Genomic DNA, 25,077 nt, shown 5'->3' with positions numbered 1-25,077 from the left:
TGGGGCAAGTTCAAGGAATAGCAACTAGGCAAGTGTGGCTAAAGCAGGTAGAGAGTGAGAAAGGTGGGGAAGAGAAATAAGAACCAGAACTTTCTTCTGAATAAAATGGCATGATGTGATTTATGCTGGCAAAGATCTTCCTGGATACTGTTTGGAGAACAGACTGGGGAGGGGCATGGAGGAGACAGAAGCAGGGTGATCAGTTAGGAGGCTGCTATATAACCCAGGCCAAGATGATGGTGGTAGCTTGGTTTGGAATGGTTAAAACAGAGTTAGTAAGTGACAAAGTCTTATGACTTGGAGGTGGCACTGATAAGACTTGCTGAGGGCTTGGAAATGGCATCTATATATATAAAAGCCTAAGCGACTGTCCAACCATTTGACCGTTCAAACATTCAACCAGTAGCTATGATGTGCACTGACCACCAGGGGGCAGACGCTCAATGCACAGTCATGGAAATATGGAACAGACTGATGAATCTCAGAGGGAGAGAGGGATGGGGGAGGGTGGGAAGAGATTAACCAAAGATCTTATATGCATACTAGAGGCCCGGTGCACAGATTCATGCATTGGTGGGGTCCCTTGGCCTGGCCTGTGGGGATCGGGTCAAAACCAGCAGTCCGACATCAACCTGAGGGGTCCCAGATTGCAAAGGGTGCAGGCCAGGCCGAGAAACCCCATCAGTGCACAATTCTGTGCACCGGGCCTCTAGTTTAAGAGTAAGAGAGACACACTGATGACACCTTTTAGGTTTGGGGCGTGGGGAACTGGGTGAACAATGGTACCATTCTCTGAGGTAGGTAAGAGTGGGAGTGGAGTGTAGGTAGTAAGTTGTTGGGGGCAAGATGTGCTGAGTTTGAGATGCCAGTATGATAGGCAGTTGCGTATTAGTCTGGGGGTGGGGGTCTTGGCTAGAGACAGAAACTTTGTAGTCATCGGCATGCAGACATTATAAATCAGCCCTAAGGAGTATAGACAGAAAAGAGCATCATGGACATGGCCTGGGGCCTTCCACAAGGGGAGGAGGAGGAGAAGCCCATCAAAGAGAAGGAGTGCCAGTGAAGTGAGGAAGACCAGGAAAGTCAGGTGTTCCCATAGCCAAGTGAAGAAAGTGGATTCTGTGGGATCACAATGGAAGGTCAACTCCTGAGCGTTGTTTTTTTCCATCTGTGCAATGGAGGCAGTCATAGTTCCTTGACAGGGCAGCTGGAATTAAATGAGATAAATTGTGTAAAGCGGTTAGGCTTGTGTTTGACTGGCATATAACAAACTTTCAATCTGTTATTCCCAGCACTGCAGAGTGGCTATCAGAGCCCTCAGCTCCTCCATCCACATAAATGATAGCCCCTCCATGGGTCCTTCTCAGAGCTGAGGTTTCCCTGCTCACTTAGGCACTAGGTGGGCCTGAGGAGTGGCCTCTGGGTCAGATTTGAACCCACAAAATCTCCAGCCCTTACTTGCAAATGAACAAGGACTAAACATGTGTTGTTTTGTTTTTTTTTTAATATCTTTATTGATTTCAGAGAGGAAGGGAGAGGAAAAGAGAGATAGAAACATCAATGATGAGAGAGAATCATTGATTGGCTGACTCCTGCACGTCCCCTAATGGGGATCGAGCCCGCAACCCAGGCATGTGCCCTTGACCGGAATTGAACCTGGGACCCTTCAGTCTGCAGGCTGACGCTCTATCCACTGAGCCAAACCAGCTAGGGCAACATGTGGTGTTTTTTTTTTGTTTGTTTGTTTTTTTAAGTTTTGGAGCCAGAATTCTGCACCTGCCTCTCAACAGCTGTGGGAGCTTAACCTTCCTGAGCCTTGAACTCATTATCTGTAAAATGGGGGCAATCCCTACTTCAAACGATGGGGTCCAGACCTGTGTAGATTGTAAATAAAGCCGGCTGCTCTCCTCCTGCTTGCCGGCGTGGGATTGACCGAGGCTCCTTGCTTTGCTCCCAAAGCGTGTATCCCCCGCAACACTAAACCGCGGTGGGCAGGCCTCTTGAGTCCCGTAGTCTGGGCCATTCAAGAGAAGCGAACTCGTCCACTTCTTTTCCGCAGGGCTGCGGGGGGGGGGGGGGGGGAGCCCCATCTTCAAGCTGGGTCTCCCAGCCGCAGCCTCGCGGGCCTAACCGAGAGGGTTCAGGTCGCCCCAGAGAAATCCTCTGCAGCTGCCCCACCTCCCGCCCTGCACCTCTCTCCCAGGCTCCGCACCCCTCTCCCAGACCCGCACCCCTCTCTCAGGCCCCGCACCCCTCCCCAGGCCCCGCACCCCTCTCCCAGGCCCCGCACCCCTCTCCAAAGGCCCCGCACCACTCTCCCAGGCCCGCACCCCTCTCCCAGGCCCGCACCCCTCAACCCCTCTCCCAGACCCCGCACCCCTCTCCCATGCCCGCACCCCTCTCCCAGGCCCCGCACCTCTCTCCCAGGCCCCGCACCCCTCTCCCAGACCCCGCACCCCTCTCCCAGGCCCGCACCCCTCTCCCAGGCCCCGCACCCCTCTCCCAGGCCCGCACCCCTCTCCCAGGCCCCGCACCCCTCTCCCAGGCCCCGCACCCCTCTCCCAGACCCCGCACCCCCCTCCCAGGCCCCGAACCTCTCTCCCAGGCCCCGCACCCCTCTCCCAGGCCCGCACCCCTCTCCCAGGCCCCGCACCCCTCTCCCCGGCCCCGCACCCCTCTCCCCGGCCCCGCACCCCTCTCCCCGGCCCCGCACCCCTCTCCCAGGCCCCGCACCCCTCTCCCAGGCCCCGCACCTCTCTCCCAGGCCCCGCACCCCTCTCCCAGGCCCCGCACCCCTCTCCCAGGCCCCGCACCCCTCTCCCAGGCCCCGCACCCCTCTCCCAGGCCCCGCACCCCTCTCCCAGACCCGCACCCCTCTCCCCGACCCCGCACCCCTCTCCCCGACCCCGCACCCCTCTCCCAGGCCCCGCACCCCTCTCCCAGGCCCCGCACCCCTCTCCCAGGCCCCGCACCCCTCTCCCAGGCCCCGCACCTCTCTCCCAGGCCCCGCACCCCTCTCCCAGGCCCGCACCCCTCTCCCAGGCCCCGCACCCCTCTCCCAGACCCGCACCCCTCTCCCCGACCCCGCACCCCTCTCCCAGGCCCCGCACCCCTCTCCCAGGCCCCGCACCTCTCTCCCAGGCCCCGCACCCCTCTCCCAGACCCCGCACCCCCCTCCCAGGCCCCGAACCTCTCTCCCAGGCCCCGCACCCCTCTCCCAGGCCCGCACCCCTCTCCCAGGCCCCGCACCCCTCTCCCAGACCCGCACCCCTCTCCCCGACCCCGCACCCCTCTCCCAGGCCCCGCACCCCTCTCCCAGGCCCCGCACCCCTCTCCCAGACCCCGCACCCCTCTCCCCGACCCCGCACCCCTCTCCCAGGCCCCGCACCCCTCTCCCAGGCCCCGCACCTCTCTCCCAGGCCCCGCACCTCTCTCCCAGGCCCCGCACCTCTCTCCCAGGCCCCGCACCCCTCTCCCAGACCCCGCACCCCCCTCCCAGGCCCCGAACCTCTCTCCCAGGCCCCGCACCCCTCTCCCAGGCCCGCACCCCTCTCCCAGGCCCCGCACCCCTCTCCCAGACCCGCACCCCTCTCCCCGACCCCGCACCCCTCTCCCAGGCCCCGCACCCCTCTCCCAGGCCCCGCACCCCTCTCCCAGACCCGCACCCCTCTCCCCGACCCCGCACCCCTCTCCCAGGCCCCGCACCCCTCTCCCAGGCCCCGCACCTCTCTCCCAGGCCCCGCACCTCTCTCCCAGATCCCGCAGGTCCACCGGCCGGAACGCCGCCGCGGTCCCCAATCCCCCAAAACAGCAACCCGCTTGCTCTCTTCTCCACCCTCTTCTTTGCCCCCACGCCGGAGGCACGCCCACATCCGAGCCCGGACACCCCAGGAAGTGGCGGCGGCTCCCAAGGGCGGGTCGGAGGAGAAGGCGCGGCTGCGCCCCCAGCTCGGGAGGCCGGCGCTCGGGGCTGTCACGGGAGCCCCAACCTCGCCTGGCGCGCCGGGGGTGCCCGCCGCCTGGCCCAGCAGCCCTGCCCCCCGCCCCCCGTTCGGCCCCGCCCTCCACCCGCGCCCCCGAGACCCCGCCCCGCGCTCACCCTGAACACTCCGCTCCGGCCCCGCCCCGCCCCGGCGGCCCCGCCCCGCCCCGCCCCCGCCCGCGCCCCGGGCGCCCTGCTCCGCGCTCGGCGGCCGGGCCGGCGCGAGTCTCGGCGGCCGCTGTGTGCTCGCGGCGCTCGCTCCGGCCTCGGTCCGCCCCTCCCCCGGCCCCGTGGCCTGGCAGCGCCTGGCCGGCGGCCCGCGGGCGGGCCGCCCTACCCGTCGGAGCCCACCCGCCCCTTAAAGCGGCGGCGGGAAGATGAGGTTCCGGGAGCCGCTCCTGGGCGGCAGCGCCGCGATGCCGGGCGCGTCCCTGCAGCGGGCCTGCCGCCTGCTCGTGGCCGTCTGCGCGCTGCACCTCGGCGTCACGCTCGTCTATTACCTAAGCGGCCGCGACCTGAGCCGCCTGCCCTACCTGGTCGGCGTCCCCCCGCCGCTCCAAGCCGGCTCGAACGGCGCCGCCGCCATCGGGCAGCCCTCCGGGGAGCCGCGGGGGCCGCCGCCGCCCGGGGACGCCACTGCCCCGCCGCGTCGGGGTAGCGATGCCAGCCCCGACGCGGCTTCTTTCCTTGGCCTCGCCAGCAACCGGACTTCGGCCCCAGCGTCCTCCATCACAGCACGGCCGCTGCCCGCCTGCCCCGAGGAGTCCCCGCTGCTCGGTAAGGACTCGGGTGGGCGCCAGCCCGAGGACCGGGGCTCCCCCGGATTTCCCCGACAAGCCCTCCCCCCCCCCCCAGCCTGTCCCGGACGTGCGCCCGCGCCCTCCTCCAGGACAGCCCGCCTGCCTGTTCCGGATCAGTCCCTAATCCCAAAAGCGGTTCCGGGCTGGATGGGGTGAGAGGTTGGGAGGGGCGTCCCTTTGGGTTCAAGTTGGAAGCCGGGGCGGGGGCCGGCTGGGGAAGCCGCAGGGCCCTCTGGCCCTGGAACCAGAGAGAAGGCTTGGAGACGTCCCTGCTCTGGCCCAAGCCTCAGGGAGTTTGGGATGTTGAGTGCTTAGGGCTCGGGACAGCCGTCGCCCTGCTGACTCTGGTTGGGACCACAAGGCGGCTCAGAGTCACCCACTCCAGTTTGGGGGACAGGGAGCTGATCTGCCAGTTCACTTGTCTTCCTCAGAACCACTCTCAGCTAGTGGCTTAACCTCTTTTCCTGAGCATTCAGGCAAGTGACTTCTCCCTAAACTTCTGGTTTCTCGCCTGTTTAATGGGAATAATAAATGGTACCTATTCTTGGAAGTCATTTTGGAAGATTAGCTAAAGCAGTGTAAACAAAGGTTTGTATTCAGGAGGGTAAACCCGCAGTAAATTGTCATCGTTGTGTTCAGGACCCTTCTCGCCGGCTTCTTGCCCTTGTAGGTTCCCCAAACCTCCATGAGGGAGGTCCTTCCAGGGGCGGGTGGTGTTTGTGGGAATGTAAATGTGAGCCTGGAGGCTGGAGGGCTGACGGATAACCAGTTAGCACCCAGTTGTCCCTCCCAGGAGCAGCCTGGAGTCGAAGTGATCTCGCCCAGAAGTTGCGAACCTTAATCACCAGCCTCTCTTTCAACTAGACTGGGAGCTTGGGCGGATGGGATCCAGTTCCCTGTGTCAGGAGGAGGCTGAGCCTCCTCTGGGACTTTTCTTGACCTGTATGCACAGGCAGTCAAGCCCCACTCGGCCACAGGTTTGCTTCCAAGATGACCAGACAGGTGGCTGCTCATTTCTCATGCCAGGGTTGAGAGAATGCTGCTCCCTGTGAGGGGCCCTGGCAGGCAGGCAGGCATCCTGCCAATAGGAACTCTTACACTTTTCCGCAGAGTCCTGGCAGAGCAGGCCTCTTACATGCTCTTGCTCAACTTCTCCGATAATTACTTCAACATTTTTATATCCAGTTTGGGAGGAAGCTCTAGCAGTTGGTCGGACATGAATTGTGGTCATGGGGGGGGGGGGGGCGCGGGGGACTTTTCTTAAAGCAGAAAATGGAATTCTTTTGGACTTGACGATGGTCTCTGGGAAGCAGACGGGTCCCGTAGAATGAAGTCGAACCTTTGCCCCACCGCTAAGTGCCTGAGATACGGTTCCTCCCAGTCTCATGTATAAAGTGAGGTTGTGGATGTTTAACTCACCAGGTTATTTTTAGAACGAGACGAGATTGTGTATGTTAAGTATGTGACAACTAGGACTTGGGACTTGAAGTTTTATTTCTCAGACTCCCATGCAGAGTTTGAGAAAAAGAAGGAAGAGTGGGTTCCCTTACTCCAGAGCGGCCAGTGTCCCCCATCACAGCACTGTCGCTCGGTCCTTTTGTTTTTGTAATAGTTGCCTGGCCTTTGAGCAGAAAGAAAGAGAAATTAATTAAAATGAAAGTACCCCGAAGTTCATTTGATTGATGTTTGAAGTGTCCGGATGAATCACAGAGGCTGTGGTAGCGCACCCTGCATTGTTTTAGGATAGTGTTCCTAGTCACCAGAGCGGTTACTGGCGTCTCTGAGTGAACTCCGAATTGGTGGCTCGAAGGGACTTTCTGAGAGACAAGCTTTGGGAGGGCGAGGAGAGAGGCCCTGGGTGTTCTCCAGCTTGGCCGTCATTGTGTGGCAGCCATGAAAGTGAAGGCGGAGGGTTTTTCTCCATTTTAATTGAGCCCTAAGGTTTGCGTGGTTGGGTGCAGCTCTCAGAGGGGAAGTTCCTGGCTGGGAGGTTCCTTAAGAGAGCTGAAAGTCTTCCTTGGGAGAGTGTGTGTGTGTGTTGCGGGGTGGGATGGCCCATCTGTTCAGCTGGGCAGGTGTCTGCCAAAGCCCTTGTGGGGTGGTTTTGAGGTTGGTGGGAGAAAGCATCCGTGGGGTTTAGAGCTGTGGCCTTTTCACTACTTGCAGTTCCTTTCTACAATGTGGCTCTCCTTTCTGGTGTCCAGGGGTCTGGAGCAGATGCTTCGATCCCTCCCGCCGGGTAGGTGGTGGGTAACCGCCATGCCCTTCCATGGGGGAGCCATGCTTGGCTGCTGATGGGTCACTATTAGATCTGTTGTGGGTTGTCAGAGCTTTGAGATTGACTTCAGATAGACTTGGTTTGAATCCCGTCTCCGTCTACACTCTGTGTAACGTAGGGTAGGGTATAGCATTTGGAGCCATAGTAGGCCCTGGCCCTGGCCCCCCCATGAGCTAGTGTGAGGCTCCTGAGTTCTCCCAGGGTGATGGGGCCTGTGGGTGGTATCCTCCCCGCCCACCCGAGGGTGGAGCAGCATACACTCCACTGAACTGTGGTGGTGAGGCCCCTTTCCTGGCTGCCTGGGTGTTTGCCTTCAATGTAGTCAGCCTGGGAGGAGCAGTGACCTTGCATTGTTATCTCTGCTCAGGTTTGGCGGCAGCTCAATGTGACGACTGGCGCTGGCACTGGCATCCCAGAGAGGGGCTGGGTAGGGAGGGGGCAGTACCTCAGGTTGGACTGGTTAGGGGAGGTAGGGCTGACCTGAGGACTCCACTGGGGCCTGGGGCTTTTGGCACAGTCCCCTCAAGGGTACATGGGGGCAGTGGGTGGTGGTGAGTAGGAGACTACTTAAACCCCAGAGGCCCCTCTTGCCCAGCTGTGCCATGAGGAAGACGCTGATCTACAGGTGGGCACCAGAAAGTCATGGGCACCTGGACCAGCAAATAGCAGCTGCAGGTAGCCAGGGCTCTGGGAGCCATTTATTCATAAACCAGTTTCCCTGGCTTTTGTGGGGGCTGTCAGCCGGCCTCTGCCTCAGTTTGTGCCCACGGGAAGACAACGCATTTGCTGAATCTCTGCAGAGCTCTCAGCTCTCAGGTGTTTTTCTACCAGCGTGCCGTCCTCGCCCCCCCCCCCCCCCCCCCATGAGCACACATGGGGACGCAAGCCCAGGACAGTGTGTACTTTGAGGACATCTGTCTTGGCCTCTGCTCGGGAAAGGGCTCTCTCCCCACTTTGGGGTTGAGTCTTGGGACCTCATCACCTTCCAGTTTGGGGTGGAGCCTCATCCTAAGGGTTAGGGGACGCACAAGGAGCCTCTCTTGTGTGCAGATCGTCAAGCTTTGGGAGGTTATGTAACGAGTTTTGTAAACCAGTATTGTCCTGTTGCTTTTCTAGGAAAATATTTATTGACGTACACACAGACATGCCTTCTAGTCCAACAAGCTGAGATTGAGAAATACCCGCCGTGGCTGTCTGGCTTTCTGATGGGGGCAGGCCCGATCCCCGCCTGCTGTCATTCCTCCCAGACTCTGAGCAAGTGTGGGAGCCTTCCCCTGATGAGCCCGGTGGAAACTCCTTGGGGCACAGGGATCGAGAGCCAAATGTCGGATTGGACGGGAACTGCAGTGTCTCGGAAACATGGCGTCCCAGGACGGGACTCTCTAGTCCCCCGGCCCCCAGCCCTCATTGTGCTTGAGGGGAGCGGCTTGCTGGGGCTGGAACCCAGTCTCCTGCTTCCCCGCCCAGGGCTCTTTCCTTTTCCTTAATTTACTTTTTATTTCGAGAGTGTGTTTATTAAAGCTGGGGACAGTGACACAGAGGAAGGGTGGGAGGCTTAGGGTGGAAGAAGCAACAGGAGAGAGAGCCTGCGGGGTCCTCTGCTTTGGCTCTCCAGAAGCATCCTAAAGACACGTGCCATGCTGGGCTGCTGTTAGTCACTGGAAAGTCAGAGAAAAGGGGGCCTTGGAGACAGATTCACGGGGTAGGCCTGGGAGGAGCTGCTGCTCCCCAGTGCTCTTGTTTGGACCCTTAGCGTTTAGGAGAGAAAAGTAAAGATACACCCTGAGAGGGAAGAAAGGCGTGGGCGTGCTCCCGAGAGAGCCTGCCTACCCCGTGCTCTTCCTTGAGGTTAATGCTCAGTAGGTACCTAGTGCAGAGGCTCAGGGCAGCCTGGTGTGGCATGGAGATCCTGGGAAGATCTTGTGAGCTGTGTTTTTGGGTCCCTTGGTGAGATTTTACACGATGGCAGCTTGCCTGGATGTCCTTGATGGCTAAAGCATCTGGTAACTTCATTCATTAAATTCCAACAATATGCCTGACCTGTGCTGGGCACCAAAGCTAGAAAGAGGAAGATGACAGTCTTTAGGAACTCACAGTTTAGGCAGAGGAGGCACAATTAACTGTGCTGATGTGTGTGTGTGTGTGTGTGTGTGTGTTTAGTCTCTCCCTTGCCTTAGCCACCCTCCTTTCCTTCTTTTCTTCCTTATTTCTTTCTCTTATTCAGACTTCCAGAGTTGGTATCAAAGTTCTTCAGTCCTGGTTTTATTTGATTGTGTGAAAAAATGTTCCTCTAATTTCTGAAGCCTCATATTAGCTCTGCTGGGTCATCTTTAACTTGCTGCTTTATAATGACTGTGATGAGACATTAGCAGCCATACATATGGCTGGGTGTTACGGTCTTTGGGTAACAAGCAGGGTAGGAATGCCCAGCCTGGGATTGGCTAATGTATGGGTTGTGAATGGCCAGACAGTTAATGCCAAGGCAGCCCCAACTTTTCCATTGGATTCTGTCCTAGGGGCCTTCCAGACTTTGGGGGCTCAGCTGGGTTCTGGGTGTGTGTGTGGGGGGAGGGGGATGAGCCCGATCATCCTGTGGTCAAGTCAAACCTGGTGATTTCTCCAGCCGCTTACCCAGTGGCTCCTACCCGTTGTTCCATGCACATTCGCAAGACGCAGAGACTGGAATTCTGCTTGAATCCACATCCACCTGGAAATTCCAGTTTTTCTTACCCCTTTAAGCACCAATACAGCTGTCTTTTCAGACAAATGGTCCCCCCTTTCTGCCTAAATCCCTTGAGGCCTGGCACTGTGGCTGTTTTCAGCTCTGACGCTGCCCAGTGTGGTCTTGGGACAGTGAGGTCACTGTGAAGCCTCGCCAGGCAGACCCTGGCTCCTGCGGGAGTGAACGAGGCGTGGGATGGGCTTCTGTGGCCACCACAGGGCCCCTCCTGCCCCTTCACTTGCTGGGGGGTCCTGGGAACCAGACCGCGGCTGTGCTTGTAAAGGCCTCAGTGGCAGGGGCCTCTCTGTTTACCGGGGCCCACGCCGGTCACCAGCTTGGGGAGAGATCTCAAATCCTGTTCTAAAGGTCAGAGGTCTTCAGGCTGGAAGGTTGTGGTGGCTTGGGGGTCGGGGACAGGGTCTGGCAGGGAGCTGGTTGTAGGCGAACGTGGCCTAAAGGGATTTGTCCTTAGACGGCAGAAGGGCTGACTCACACCCTCAGTGTTTCAGGTTCTGCTTTCCAGCCTGGCCTCAGCCACGAGGGCCAGTGGCTATATCACTGGCTCTTGCCGAGTTGTTTGGCAGTGATTTTAATCTCTGGTCTGGGTGTGTGGGGTAGCTGCTTCTTGATCCCCAGCCGCCTCTCCAAAGCCCCTCACCAAGCCCAGAGAGGAGGAGGAGGATTGAGGCTAGGGCTGTAGTTGTTGCTTGTTCCTGGTTTTTGTTTTGTTTTGTTTTTGTTCTTTTTTAGGAGCCGATAATCTCTTTGTGTGAGATTTTACACAAAAAAAAATCTCACTACTTTTTCTGTAAAAGGTAATGCAGGCTCATTGAAAATAATTCGAAAAGTTAGGAGGTAAAAAAGCATGCCTGTATTCCTGTCACCCAGACAAAATACGTTGGCATGTTGTCTGCTAGTCCTTTTTCCTTGTACATATTTAAGAATATAGATGCTATCTTTATTAGAAGGACAGACAGATTAGTATAGATAGAGAGAGCTCGGTGCCTAGTATTTTTCATTTGCGATCCTATCACAAGCTTGGTTCTACACCTTTAAAAGTCACAAAGGCCATATTATTCTGTCAGCTGAATATGTATAACTTTCATCATTCAACAGCTGTTGAACACATACACACAGTTTTGTTTTTTGTTTTTTTGTGGGGTTTTTTTTTGGTGATCTTGTGAGGCTTGTGCACAAAACTTTATGTACTTTTTTGGATTGTTTCCGTAGTAGAGTTTTCTTAAAAAAAGGAAATAAAGGAGTGAGCGCTTTTTGAGAAGGGCTAGGTTTTTAAACCAGTTTTACTAAAGGGTAGGCCCAACGAAAATTACATGTTTGCTTATTGCAGGCAGATGAGTATTGTCTATTGCTGAATGAAAGATGTGTCTAGAATTCTGATTAAAAAGGAAACCAGGTGCAGGAAGTGCTTGGGGCAGGGGCAGAGGGCCAGGGTGCAGGCCAGGCACTTAGGATAAAGCTGAGCAGAAGTCAGCTGTCAATAGAAGTAGGGGGGCGAGGGCGGGGAGACTCGGGGGTTGATTCCCCATGAGTCAGCTTTCTAAGTAACTTTTCCATGTGTCTCCTTGGCTAGGCTAGGCTTATGGGGCCTGGGGCTATGGTGCTGGGTGAAGAACCAGCTAGCTAACCCCGTGCTGTTGGCATGACCGACTTGCCTGTTTCCATAGAAGGTGTGGGAACAAGCTCGCAAATCAGACTCTGAAATACACAGCCGGCTCTCCCACTGCCAGGAGGTCCTGAGATCTGGGGAGGGGTCATGCAGTCAGAAACCTGTAGGTTTCCAGGAATCCTTTCTGTGGGGGAAAAGCCTCAGAGACCAGGAGAGTCTGGCATGAAGTAGGTGCTGGTTCAGGCGGGTTAGAGCAGTTAAGGTCAGTGTACCAGACTCTTCCCAAGGTGTCTGTTTTGAGGTTATTCCACGTCGAGTGTCTTCACTGGAGCTAAATTCTCCTCTTCTGAGGGACACTCTGGGTTTGGGAATATGCCAGGGGTCGTTTGGCACAGAGCCTGCGGATCAGGGGGAGGCTGCAGTGAGGGAAGGGGCAAGGTTATGTCATACCAGCGTGACCAGTACTGTATGAGATCTGGCTGCTTCCTGCCCCACCACTTGGGTCATAGGGAGGGGCCCTGGCAAGGGGTTCAGTCATTGCCTGGCTTGATGACAGGATACATTCTAAAAAATGCCTTAAAATTTTTCTTTAAAAAGTTTCTTCCTGTTTTGCATAACGTCCTTTTGCCTTTGGCATCCTGAAACTGCAGAGCCGTTCGTTGTTGGCGTTCTAGGAGCCACCAACTTAAAAAAACAGGAAAGGACTCCGAGGTAAAGGTACACTAAGGAAACTGGTATTTGCATTGTCGGAGGTATTAGGTAGTTCCTGGCATTCAAATGAGCTTTTCAGGCAGCTTGGGTAGGGTCTCCGCCTGTCCAGTAGGTAGATTTGAGTCCTCACCCCAGAATTACGAGGGGCCCCAAGGAAGAGGCTGAGTGGGGACTCATTTGTTCATTCAGCAAACTTGTATTGGTAACTATACTCTATGAAGCATGGGAGTTGGATGTAAACAAGAGCTGACCCCATTCTCTGGGATCCCCTCAGCAGTGGACGGACTCTGGCAATACCGTGGGTTAGAGAGCGGAGAGGAAATGTGGTGCTCCCAGGGCCAGAGTCAAAATGTGGGGCCTCTCTCCCTGCCTCAGGCTGTTTGAACAGTCTCCCTGGTTGGGAGGGGCAGGATTCTACTGCTGAACACAGCCTGTAATTTCCTGGAGTTGCTGCGCAGTGAGAAGACGTCATAGCTGAAGCCTGGCTGTTGCATTCAGTTACCCGCAGGGTAGGAGAAGACAGGAAGTAGAGGCAGAGTGAACAAAAGATGATAAAAGAGAGAGCTGGTGTAGTTGGGACCATGCTGGGCAAGGGAAGGCTGAGGATAGCTTAGACCAGCGGTTCTCAAACTGTGGGTCGCGACTCCTTTGGCGGTCGAACGACCCTTTCACAGGGGTCGCCTAAGACCATCCTGCATATCAGATATTTACATTACGATCCATAACAGTAGCAACATTACAGTTATGAAGTAGCAACGAAAATAATTTTATGGTTGGGTCACAACAGGAGGAACTGTATTTAAAGGGCCAGAAGGTTGAGAACCACTGGCTTAGCCTGAGGGACGGAAGGAAGGAAGGTGACAGGAAGGGGAGGTACAGAAGGAGGGGTTTCATGGTCTGCAGAGGGTAAGAGCAAGCCTTGAATGCCACTGGAGTGAGGACTCTGAGTTCTGGTTCTTCTAACTTGTTAAGTCATTTTGGGCAAGTCCCAGTTTCTCTTCCTCCTCCAGTCTAGGTTGTTGTGGGGAGAAATCCTGGTTATATCTGCAACATGAAAGGCTTCTGGCACCCACTACCCATTTCAAGAGCTCTTGTAGTGAGGCTTCTGGTCTCTGACTAATAGGCATAAAGATTTTGGTTGTCGGATGACCTCTAAAATGTCACGGGGAAGGTTTCTTTCTGTCACTCTGGCTAGCCATGTGATATGGGAAAGATACTGTCCTCTCTGCTCTCACCGGTAGATGTGAAGTTTAGGTAATAGGCATAAAAGGGCCTGAAACAGTGCCTGACGTAGAATAAGCTCTCAATCTATGTTATCCGTTATTGGTAGTACTGATAGTTCTTATTTGCGAAGATTTTGGCGTTTGCTTTGTAGGATTTCTTCCTTTCTTTTTTTTTTAAATTGAAATGTCATTATATTAAATGTTTAAAAATGTAATTCTTCTGTCTACCATTGTAACAAAACATTGCCTAACACTGTAGCAAAACTCCATTTACCTTCCGGAATGGATACCTATTTTACTCTGTTGCAATTGTAGTGTGAAACTATTTTGCATTCTATTTTCATTCAGCTGTTACGTTGTTTATAATTATCCTAATTATCTGACATAGCAGCTCTCTGTATTCTTATAGATGTTCTCTTAGCATTCAACATTCCGGATTTCACCATCACAGATAATCTTGCACATTTTTGCTGTGTGCCACTCATTGCTTCAGTTGAATTATTTCCTTGGGATAAGTAGCTAAAGAGGAAATTCTAGGCCAGAGGATATGGCTACTTTGTTTTCCAGGCCCTGAATTGTAAATTCCTGGGCCAGGGATATTGGCTTTTAAGGAGTGTGGATTCCGGGAGTCAGGTCTGTCTGGAGTCTCACACTTACACTCCCAGCCCTTGGGCCTTGTATGTGTGTTAAGGTCCCTGTGTAGGGCCTGCGGACACTCTGGACTTGAAGCTTTTTCTTTAAGCCGTTGCCTCTGGTTCCTGCTGAGGTTTCTCAGTATGCAAAAAGCCTTACTGGTGGCTCTTTCAATTGCCTTTGCCAACTAGTTCATTTATACAAGACAAGAACTTTTCATTTTTCCTTTATTTATGGAGCCAAACCTATAGAATGAGGGCAGAGCTATTTAAAAGTCTGACTTTAGCCAAAACCGGTTTGGCTCAGTGGATAGAGCATCGGTCTGCGGACTGAAGGGTCCCAGGTTCGATTCCGGTCAAGGGCGTGTACCTTGGTTGCGGGCATATCCCCAGTGGGAGATGTGCAGGAGGCAGCCGATCGCTGTTTCTCTCTCATTGATGTTTCTAACTCTCTATCTCTCTCCCTTCCTCTCTGTAAAATAATCAATAAAATATATTTAAAAAAAAAATAAAAGTCTGATTTTAAAATGGTGTTGATCTAAAACTTTGCAGATTGATGGCTAGAAATACTGCATTCAGCCATCCACAGAAACTATGTTAGGTTCTGATGGGCTAGCCGGGATGGCTGACCATTTAACCCAAATGGATGAACTCTGACCTGACAGCCCTGGTTTATGGAATCCAGGAAGGGGCCCAAGCAAAGAAAGATTTTTTTGGCGGGGGGGGGGGGGGGGGGGGGGAGGGAGGTGGTGTGTTAAAGTGATCAATAGTCCAAGGTCTGCAAATATGAATTGCCAGTTCTGTCCCTGTAGCCACCCCCCATGCACATGCCCTTTTCATAGATAAGACAGGAGCCTGCTGACTTGCATAAATGGTAGAATGACTTTAGAACTAGTGATTTTGTTACAGGAGAGGAGAGGAGCTTGTCTTCCCTGGCTGCTTGTGAGAGTGGGGTTCTTGGGGGTACTGCTGGGGGAAGCATTTCCAGAGGCTCCCAGTGGAGGATGTGATATGGTAGAAAGCTTTATTTCTGTGGAATTACACCCCTGGGTTTCCAAAGTCCCATTTCCTTTAGTCCAGTCATTAGAAGTGTAGCAGGGGTTTCAGTAGAGCAAAAATCAGAGCCAGTATCCAGAGTTTCCTTTCCATGGTGGAGCCAGGTCCAGCCCCGCATCAGGCCAGCTTGTGTTTCCCTGCTGTAGTCCATTGCCTGTGGGGTCCACATGGCCGTGGGTGGATGCAAGAGAAACAAGAGAGCACGCCCTAAGCAACAAGAGTCCAAGAGAGTGAAATTCTTTGTTTAGGGGATTACATATTCCCAAATGTTGTTCTGCATCTGTCTTCCCTTTGTTGGACACCCCCTCCAGTGATCTTCAGGGACTGGCCTGGTATTCCTGGTGAAGTTGCCCAAATGACATGCTTATAATGTCTGGCTTCCATTTTTGCTCCTTTCCTACTAATAACTAGCTAATTACAATGGTATCAGTTTCAGTGACCAAAGGTTTACAAATCCAGCAGACAGGGTGGATTCAACCTGGGACAGCTGCTCCCTTCATCTTGTAGCCACTCCTTATGTCCTGTCTTCTGCATTCCGCAGCAGTCAGCTGTGATTTATTAACACGGTGCTTTCTCTGGGTCCAGTTGGAATCAGGCCAGAGCTGCTGTCCAGCACATTGTTCCTGGGGACCCAGGGCAAGACTTTCTTCCTCTGTAAAATGGGGAGATACTGGGTTGATAAAGGATTGAATGAGATGAGGTTTGTGGCAATATCAGTACTCTGTATTTTGATCAGTGCCTCACCCATCCATCCAGAAGACATCCATTCAACACAGTGGGCTGCAGAGTATAATTTCCTCCAAATGCAGTTTTTTGGGGTGTGTGTGTGTGTGTGTGTGTGTGTGTGTGTGTGATCTGCCCTAGGGCAGAGTTAACAGGGAGAAGGAAAGGTGAGGCTGTAACCACAGGTTAGGGACAGGATTTAGCAGGGAACCAGGGTTTAGTGGAGACTGTGGCCTGGCTTATACATGAACATACCTGCCCCAGGCTACAGGGAGAAGGCCTCCCAATTTGCTGAACCCACAGTGCTGGGAACTTGGAGTATGTGTTGCCATGTGTCAGTTGGGCCAGGATTCTGTGGTGACCCATAGTCTTCCCTTCTCTGGGTGGCTGTTGTTTATCAGTGTCTTGGGGAGATACCGTCATAGGTTACAGATAGCTGAGTGGTAAGGCAGGGGAGCTGGAAGGAGCATTGGATATTTGGTGGAATCTCAGGAAGTGAGAAGGGATGTTAAAAAATGAGACTGGATGTAAATGGGCTTAACCTGGGGTGCCCAGTGGCCTGTGTATTGTTAGAAAAACTTAGGCCTGGGCTGTAGGCAGCCTGTCTTTGCTTAGGAGCTGGTATTGGAAGTCAGGATGGCAAGCCTTTCACTCCAGCTCTGGGGCCAACCTACAGAGTAATCTGAGAGAAATCTTCTCACTAAGGCCTCGGTTTACCCATCCATAACATGAGATGAGGGGTTGACTGGGATGCTCTCTGGAGTCCCCGCCTGCCTGGGAATTCTGATGTAGCCATGCACTCTACATGGCAGGACGGTAGAGTGCTGTCCCCTTGAGGGCCGGTCATGTAGAACTGGGGTGATTCTCAAGGGTGCTGGGAGCCAGAAGTGAGTCTTTCTGGACAAATCCACACCCACCTGATCCTCCAGCAATTTCAGTGTCTAGGCACAGAATCAAAACTTGGGATGAATGAATAAGTTGGTCGGTTTGAAAACCCAGTCAGTGGGAGCCACTGTGAGTCTAGGGCCCTGGGCTCCAGCAACGACCAGCCAGCCACTCTCATAGTAGACTTGCTAATGCAGCACTGGCCAGGCACAGGGAAAGTTCTTCATACGCATTACTTTCACTCACTCTCACAGCAGCTCTTTTTCTTGCCTGATTGTCTTGGTGAGAACTTTTAGCACAATGATGAAGAGATGTGATAAGAGAGGACATCCTTTTCTTGTTCTTGATCTTAGGGGAAAAACATTCAGTCTTTCGCTATTAAGTATAATGATAGCAGTGGGATTTTCATAGCAGTGTGGGTACCCCCTGTTCCTCTTTATCAGGTGAAGAAAGATTGTAGTTGAGTGTTTTTTATCATGAATAGGTGATGTGTTTTGTCAAATGCTTTTCTGTGGGCCGACCACTGAACCACACCAGCAGAGATGATTAATTTTTTTAAAAAAAGATAAGTTAATCTTGAATTCTTGGGTAAGTTTTACTTGGTCATGGTGTATAATCCTTTTTATATGTTGGATTCAGTTAACTAGTTTTTTTGTTAAGGGTTATTTATGAGATATTGATCTGTATGGTTTTTTTTTTTCCAGCTTTATTGAGGTATAATTGACAGAAAAATTATCTGTAGTCTTCTTTCTCATGATGTCTCTATGTGATTTTGGTACCAAGGTAATACTAACTCCTAAATGAGGAGGGAAATATTCTCCCGTCACTTTTAGGGAGAGTGTGTGAAGGATTTTGATTCTTTAACTGTCTAGTAGAATTCACTAGTGAGGCCATCTGGGCCTGGGCTTTTCTTTGTTGGAAGCTTTTTGTTTGCCAATTCAATTTTTTTTACTTGTTATGGGTCTATTCAAATTTTCTACTTATTCTTGAGTCCATTTGGTAGTTTGTGTCTTTCTAAAACTTTGTCCACTTAACCTAAGTCATTTAATATGTTGGCATACATTTGTTCATAATATGCCCTTAAATTCCTTTTTATTTCTATAAGGTTGGTAGGGATGTTCCCTCTTTCATTCCTGATTTTGAGTTTTTTGGGGTTTTTTTTTTAATCCCTTTCTGGTCAGTCCATGCCTTTTTTTTTTTTTTTTTTTTTTTTCAAAGAACCAACTTTTGGTTCATTGATTTCCCCCTTCCCTGTTGTTCCTCCATTCTCCTTTTTCACTAATTTCTGCTCTCATCTTTATTTTGTTCCTTCTGCTTGCTTTCGACTTAGTTTGCTCTTCGTTTTCCAGTGTTTCAAGGTGGGAGATCAGGTTATGATTTGAAGTCTGTAGATCATGCATTTGTACCATTTTGATAGATACTGTCAAATTGCCCTCCAATTTGTGCTCATCAGCTGTGAATGAGAAGCGCCTGTTTCCCACATGCATGCCGGCACTGGGTGCTAGCAGTCTTTTTACGTTTGTCAATATGATGATCAAATATGGTATCTTGTTTGAATTTGTTTCTCTAATTAGTGATGATGTTGAGCAAACTGTCATGTGTTTGTTGGCTATTTGTATTTCTTTTGTAAATTACTTGTTCATATTTTTCTATTTTAAAAATATGTTTGCAGGAGTTTTTAATACTATGACTATTATTCCTTTAGTATATATTGTTTGCAAATATGGTCTCTACATCTGTCACCTGTCTTTTTTGTTTGTTTGTTTGTTTAATCTTCACCTGAGGATATTTTTATTAATTTTAGAAAGAGGAAGGGGTAGAGAGGATGGGGAGGGGGAGAGAGCCTCCTCTATGCACCCCTGTCTGGGGATTGAACCTACAACCTGTTTGGTGTATAGGATTACACTCAACCAACTGAGCCACCCAGCCAGGCACATGTCTTTTTTACTTTATCTCTGGTAGCTTTGACCATACAGCCAAGTTTTGAATTTTTATGTATTTAAGTTTGTGTTTTTCTGTATTACTTTAGGTTTTTTCCCCCCCCACTTAGGAGGGTCTATATCATTCCAAGATTATAAAATTTTTCTTCTGTATTCTTTTCTAAGCTGGTTCTTTAACATTTAATACTTGTCTCTGACAGTAAAAGATGAGCAGAATCGCTGTTCAACCCTTATGTTTTGTAGGAAGGTTATGTCATGCCCCCCAAACCGCTTGAGGTCCCAAGCTCTTCTTCCAAGTCTGTCGCTGTTGCTGGTGTTCAGAGTAGAAAAGTGGAATTTTAGTCTCTTGTGATTGTAGAGCTGTAATAACCCTGTTGGCTTTGAAGTTCTAGGGAGTCGGTGAGAAGGCACAGTAATATTTATTGATATTAGTGTCAAGTACTGTGATAAATATGTGTATGTGTTATCTCATTTACCACCTGAAAAGAACACATTGTTTTATACCTACTCCGTAGAGAAGGAAATTGGAGGGAGCTGGCTACATTTAAAGTGGTCCTGATACCCCAGAGGTATTGCCGGGAGTGCATGGTTGGCAGACTGCCCAGATGGCCCGTAGAGAAGCAGGCTCTCTACAGCCCAAAGCCTGGTTCTGGATGGAGAGAGAAGAGGATGTGCGTGACACCAGCATTACTGGTCCAGAAATCCAGTCAGGGCTCCAGAATATCGGAGGAGCAACTTACTCAGTAATAAAACTCCCAGGAGGCTTACTTACCTGCTGGACCGCTAAACTTCTGATTTACTGGCAAGGTTAGAACTGTTGTCAAGTGCCTTAGAGTTCTCTGGCTGCAGCACTAGGCGGGAAGGCGGGTCGTCCACAGCCAGTGAGTCAGAAGTCAGAGCAGGGAAGTGAGTCCTCCAATGGGGGGTGGTGTCAGGCTGTTGTGGCTGATGAATCTGACCCCACAGGATCGCAGACCTGCTCGGGGACTTTGGTCTGTCCAGAGGTCAGGGCTCCTTTCTCCCCTGAACAGCGCTGGGAGGATACATCCGGCGCCGTCCTCCTCCGCTCCCCTGCTCGTTCCCTTTGTGCTTTCCTCCTGCTTTCCTTTCTTTCCGTCCAGCCGTCACACTGTTTCATGCCCGTTATCATCATGGACTGACTCCCTTTTATGCTCCTTCCCCTTCCACTTCTCCACCCCTCCTCCGGCAACCGTTCTAATGTGTGACTGTTTAATGTGTGAATGTTTTTGTTCTTGCCAAATGGGAGCTGCTGTTTTACATATATTCATTTTTTTAAAAAATATTTTTTTATTGATTTCAGAGAGGAAGAGAGAGGGAGAGAGAAATAGAAACATCAGTGATGAGAATCATTGATCAGCTGCCTCCTTCATTGTCCCCCACTGGGGATCGAGCCTGCAACCCAGGCCTATGCCCTGACCGGGAATCGAACCGTGACCTCCTGGTTCATAGGTCGAAGCTCAACCACTGAGCCACGCCAGCCGGGCTATATTCATTTTTTAATTTTATTTTTTAGATGAGCATATAGTAAAAAAAAGTTTTTTGGTGTATAGGTCTGTATAATACAAGTATATATTTGTGTGGCCACCACAACAATCAGGATACAGAACTTTTCTATCACTGCAAAAGTCCCCCGTATAGTCCCATTCTCCTCCAGCCCTTCACCCCTGGCAACCCCTGCCTGATCTGTTCTCCATTACTATTATTTTGTCTTTTTGAGAATGTCATATAAACAGGTCATACAGTATATGTACATGTATTTTTAACTTATGTAAAGAGTATTCTTTTGTAGCTCATTCTGATTCTAATTTATTTCACCCAGCTGTTTAAAAATATTTTTAATTTATGTATTTTAAGAGTGGGAGGAAGGGAGAAAGAGGGAAACGTCATTGTGAAAGAGATGCATTGCTCAGTTGCCTCCGGTACACACCCCAGCTGATCGAACCCGCCACCTTCTGGTGCATAGAACGATGTTCCAACCAACTGAGTCATACCGGCCCGGTTCCTCTTGCTCAGTCCCTAGTTCTTTTTCGTAGAGAATGGTATTTAGAAACCAAGAACTGGGCTCCAGATGCACACCCTTGTTTTTTTAAGGTCCATTCACACCGCTGTGTGTGCACCCCGTGTCCATGGTGTTCATCCCAGTTTTCCTCCTCCCTTCCTTCATGATAGACTCCCACGCTAATTCACAAATACCGCTGTAAGGAACAGCCACCCAGCCAGGGCGAGTAGAGGCACAGGGATTTGAACCCAGGTTTGTGACCTTTTCCTACCACGCTGCTTCCTGTGGAAATTGCATTTGCTTCCTGTAGAACTGTGTGTTGAATTTCTACATCTTTTCTAAAAAATAAACAAAGAAAGTGCAGAGCGAAGTGTTCTCCCCCAGCATCCTGGGGAGGAGAAAGTAATCAAGAGGAATGGAAGTAAATGTGGCTTCTGCCATCGTGGGCCTGGAGTTCTCAAGTGGCAGGCCCTGGGCTTACCTGTAGGTGACTGTCTCCAGGCCGAGTGTGGAGGCCTCAGAGGACGCGGGGTGGGGGGACTGCCTCAGTAGGGAGGGGAAAGTCTTAAAATAAAAAACACCAGATTGTTGCCCAGCCGGCGTGGCTCAGTGGTTGAGTGTCGATCTATGAACCAAAAGGTCATGGTTTGATTCCCGGTCAGGACACGTACCCAGGTTGTGAGCTCGATCCCTAGTGTGGAGTGTGCAGGAAGCTGCCCATCAATGGTTCTCTCTCTCTCCTTCTCCCTTCCTCTCTGAAATCAATAAAAATATTTTTTTTTTAAATGCCAGACTGTTATTCTAATCCTTTCTGAGAAGTTCAAATCATTTCTTCCAGAAGTGCTCAAGTTCTAAGAGGAGAGGGGTGCCACAAGCCCTTCCTGGGCTCACAGAATTTCCAGGCAGGTTGGCCTCCTGAGCCTTTCCTGGTAGTGATAACTGATAACCGTGGGCAGGCACGCAGTTTCCAGCAGAGAGGTGGAGGGAGGGAGAAGGGCTGGGTGAGGAGGAAATCTGTTTTTGGGCCAGGACCAAGCAGAGCAGAAATTCCTCCTGGGACAGTTTTCCCCGGTGGACAAACACTGGGAGGCCTGTGTACTGAGCTTTGAAAGCCTGTGATCCCCAACACTGCTTCTTGACCTCAGGGCCTTGTATTTCTGTGGTTGCACTTCAGGTGAAAACCGTTTTGCGGGGAGGTAGAAGAGGGAAAGGGGGGCATAAATGACGATGGAGAGAGACTTGACTTTGGATGGTGAGCACATAATACAGTATAAAGATGATGTCTTACAGAATTGTACACTTGAAACCTATCTATATATATAAAAGCCCATGCAACCTTGACAACCGGACAACCAGTTGGTAGCTGTGATGCGCACTGACCATCAGGGGGCAGACGCTTAATGCAGGAACTGCCTTCTGGTGGTCAGTGTGTTCCCACAGCCCATCTCCTGCAGCTGGCCACTCCCCTCCCCCCGGCTGGCCGGCCAACCTCCCACAGTCCCTCCCCCCTGCCAGCCGGCCCCAATTGGCCCGGATTGAGACGGCAAGATGGCCCTGATCGGCCCTGATCGCTGGCCAGGCCGAGGACCCCACCCATGCATGAATTCGTGCACCGGGCCTCTAGTATAATTATACTAACCAATGTCACTCCAGTACATTCAATAAAATTTTTAAAAAGAAAAAGAAAAGAAAAAACCTCTTTGGGTCGCTCTAGGACAGAAGTGTACTGTCATGCTCCCAGTTCTGGGATCTCCAGAGGCTTCTCAGCATTCTCTCCTTGATTCCTCTGCTTTAGAAGTCAGGAATTGTGACCTTGTGTGGTACAGAAATGTGCTTGAGGAGGGTTAGGTCAGTGATGTCAAATAAGATTCATTTTTATGCCACCTGGGATCAGTTGGTAGCTCCTGGAGCCCTAGGTTGAGAAGGATTCTGAGACAGAATCCCCATGGGCACAGTGTAGGGAGAGTAGAGGGGCCTGTGTACCTTGATTTGCTGTCCACTCTGTAGATGCATCCACGAACATGAGAACCCTAAAAGATTAATAAGGGGAAGATAAGGATGGCTTTTGTTGTTGTTGTTGGAGGAGCGGGGTGGAGGGTGGGGGGCAATCCAAGAATGTCCTTGAGGAAATCTGTCAATCTCTGGCCTTCAGTTTCAAACTCTCATGTGTAACGTGGGGCTGAAACATAATTCTCAAAGTCCTTCCAGCCCTGGTCTGCCAGGATTCTTCCATGTTCAAGTTCAGCGATGGCAAACCTATGACGCGCGTGTCAGAGGTGACACGCGAACTCATTTTTTTGGTTGATTTTTCTTTGTTAAATGGCATTTAAATATATAAAATAAATATCAAACATATAAGTCTTTGTTTTACTATGGTTGCAAATATCAAAAAATTTCTATATGTGACACGGCACCAGAGTTAAGTTAGGGTTTTTCAAAATGCTGACACGCCGAGCTCAAAAGGTTCGCCATCACTGTTCTAGCTCAAAGAGGATCCAGATCCTTGAAAGTGATGGAACCTGACCATGGCTTTGCACCCTTAGGTGAGGCCTTGATACCATTGGTGACAGGATCCTGGACTGAGTGACCACATAAGGTTTTTCTGATGATCTCACAATCCACACCAGACTTTGAACTTTGGGATTATTCTCTTAAGGAACAAGTGGTATTTAGTGAAGTGCCTGTTTGATGTGGTAGTGTGAGGTTCAGCTAAGGAAATGCAACATTTTCATTAGGCTGTCCACTGCCACAAAGTTTTGAATTATAGGCCTAGAACCTGCAGGAAACTTATTTTAACACTAGAGGCCCGGTGCACGAAATTTGTGCATGGGGGGGGGGCGGGTGTCCCTCAGCCCGGCCTGCACCCTCTCACAGTCCAGGACCCCTCACTCCTTATCTCGCTGCTCCTTACGGGCTTGGCTCACTGCTCCTTAGTGCTGCCGCGGAGGTGGGAGAGGCTCCCACCACTGCCACTGCACTTGCCAGCCGTGAGCCTGGCTTCTGGCTGAGTGGTGCTCCCTGTGGGAGTGCACTGACCACCAGGGGACAACTCTTGTGTTGAGCATCTGCCCCCGGTGATCAGTGTGAGCCATAGTGACCTGTCATTCAGCTGTTGGGTCGATTTGCATATTAGGCTTTTATTATATAGGATTGAGGGGATGCGCCCATCAATCACAGATCAGGTGCTATGCCTGGAACCAAAGGCATCTTACGAACCCAGAATGGGGAGTGTTTTTGCCCTTGGTTGCCTTGGTTGTACATGTGTATTAGGATACTCTGCATTCTCAAACATTAAAGGCAAAATGGTTCCCTGCTCTGTTAGCTCTGCTTCTTAACTTGTAGTTGAACTTGTGCTGTGTGGATAAACACGTTTGTGCATGCTGCTCTGCCAGTAACTGTCCCAAGTATAAAAAGGAATGGCATGGCATACAACCCCTGCCCTCACAGAGATGAGGGAGCAAAGCAGGGAGCTCTCATCCTGCAGGGCTCAATGTGGTGTCAAGGGTATTTTGGGCATCTGGAGCAGGGGCTGATTGGTCTGAGGAGCTTGAGGAACTCTAGTGGTTCAGCGAACGTGAAAGTGAGGCAAGGAGTCTACGCTGGGCTGGCTCTCGATTAGCAGGGCTTGCTGTGCCGAGCAAGGGAGCAGTGGAATTTGTCAGAGTTGAGCTCACACATTGAAGTTATTGAGTGACTTACACGCAAGGCCATGACCCGGACTCCCAACTGGGAAGCCCACGTGGCAGGGCTGTAGCTGGGGGAGCCGAGGACAGGCTCACATCTGCTCGTCTGCTGACGTAACCCTGCCTCCCAGCTCCCAGAGCCAAGAAAACACACAAGCCAGCCCAGCGGGGCCGAGGGCCTGTGGTAGCATACGCCGTGCGCCTCACAGCAAGGGAGCCTTGGCTTAGCATGAGGACTGTCATGAAGCCTTCAGCCCTTGGTTTCTTCCCCTCGCCTCTCCCTGAGGCCTCCAGCCGTGGCTCTGAGGCCCGGCCCCAGGTCTGCAAGGGTCTGGGCAGAGCTGGTCGCTGCCCCCCTGGAGTCTGAGCTCTATGAATTTTCTCACTGGGACTGAGCCAGGGGTGCAGCAGAGGACAGCTCCTGTGGGCGGCAGGAGATGTGCCGGACATTACCGGAGGCCTCCTGGCTGGCACTGGACCCAAGGTCTGGGGCTGCCACTGACTGCCAAGTGCTATCCACTCTCAGAGGTGAGATCTGCGGGATTCTCAGAGCTGTGGAGGCTTCACAGAGAGAAGGTGGGGAAAGAATTGCCAGATTGGGCAGGGAAGGCAGGATCCGGGGGTCAGTGTGCCTTCAGTGTGTTAGAGACGATGGGGGTTGTGAGAAGGGTGCAAAGAGTGAGAAGAGGCTGTTCAGTGATACAGCTCCACATGAGCCCTTGGAGGAGCCAGTGGGAGTGGAGTCTTCTGGAGCAGGTTGAGTTCTGGTCCCTGCAATTTACAAAGGGGAAGCCA

The 25,077-nt window shown here is 51.9% G+C and overlaps 1 protein-coding gene across 1 annotated transcript in view; it reads left to right on the top strand.

Annotated features, from left to right (window-relative positions):
* The first annotated feature begins 4,188 nt into the window (after positions 1–4,188).
* The window catches only part of B4GALT1 (beta-1,4-galactosyltransferase 1), a 47,201-nt gene continuing 26,312 nt past the window's right edge, over positions 4,189–25,077 (top strand). The window contains exon 1 of the mRNA XM_081103265.1: positions 4,189–4,759. Within this exon, the coding sequence (XP_080959391.1) occupies positions 4,360–4,759 (400 nt within the window). The 5' untranslated portion in view covers positions 4,189–4,359. The remainder of the gene's footprint in view (positions 4,760–25,077) is intronic.

The sequence above is a fragment of the Myotis nattereri genome (genome assembly GCF_964212035.1).
Source record: "Myotis nattereri genome assembly, chromosome: 12".
Classification (NCBI taxonomy): Eukaryota; Metazoa; Chordata; class Mammalia; order Chiroptera; family Vespertilionidae; genus Myotis; species Myotis nattereri.
Note: the sequence above shows the minus strand (reverse complement) of the source record. Positions and strands in the feature narration are given on the sequence as shown.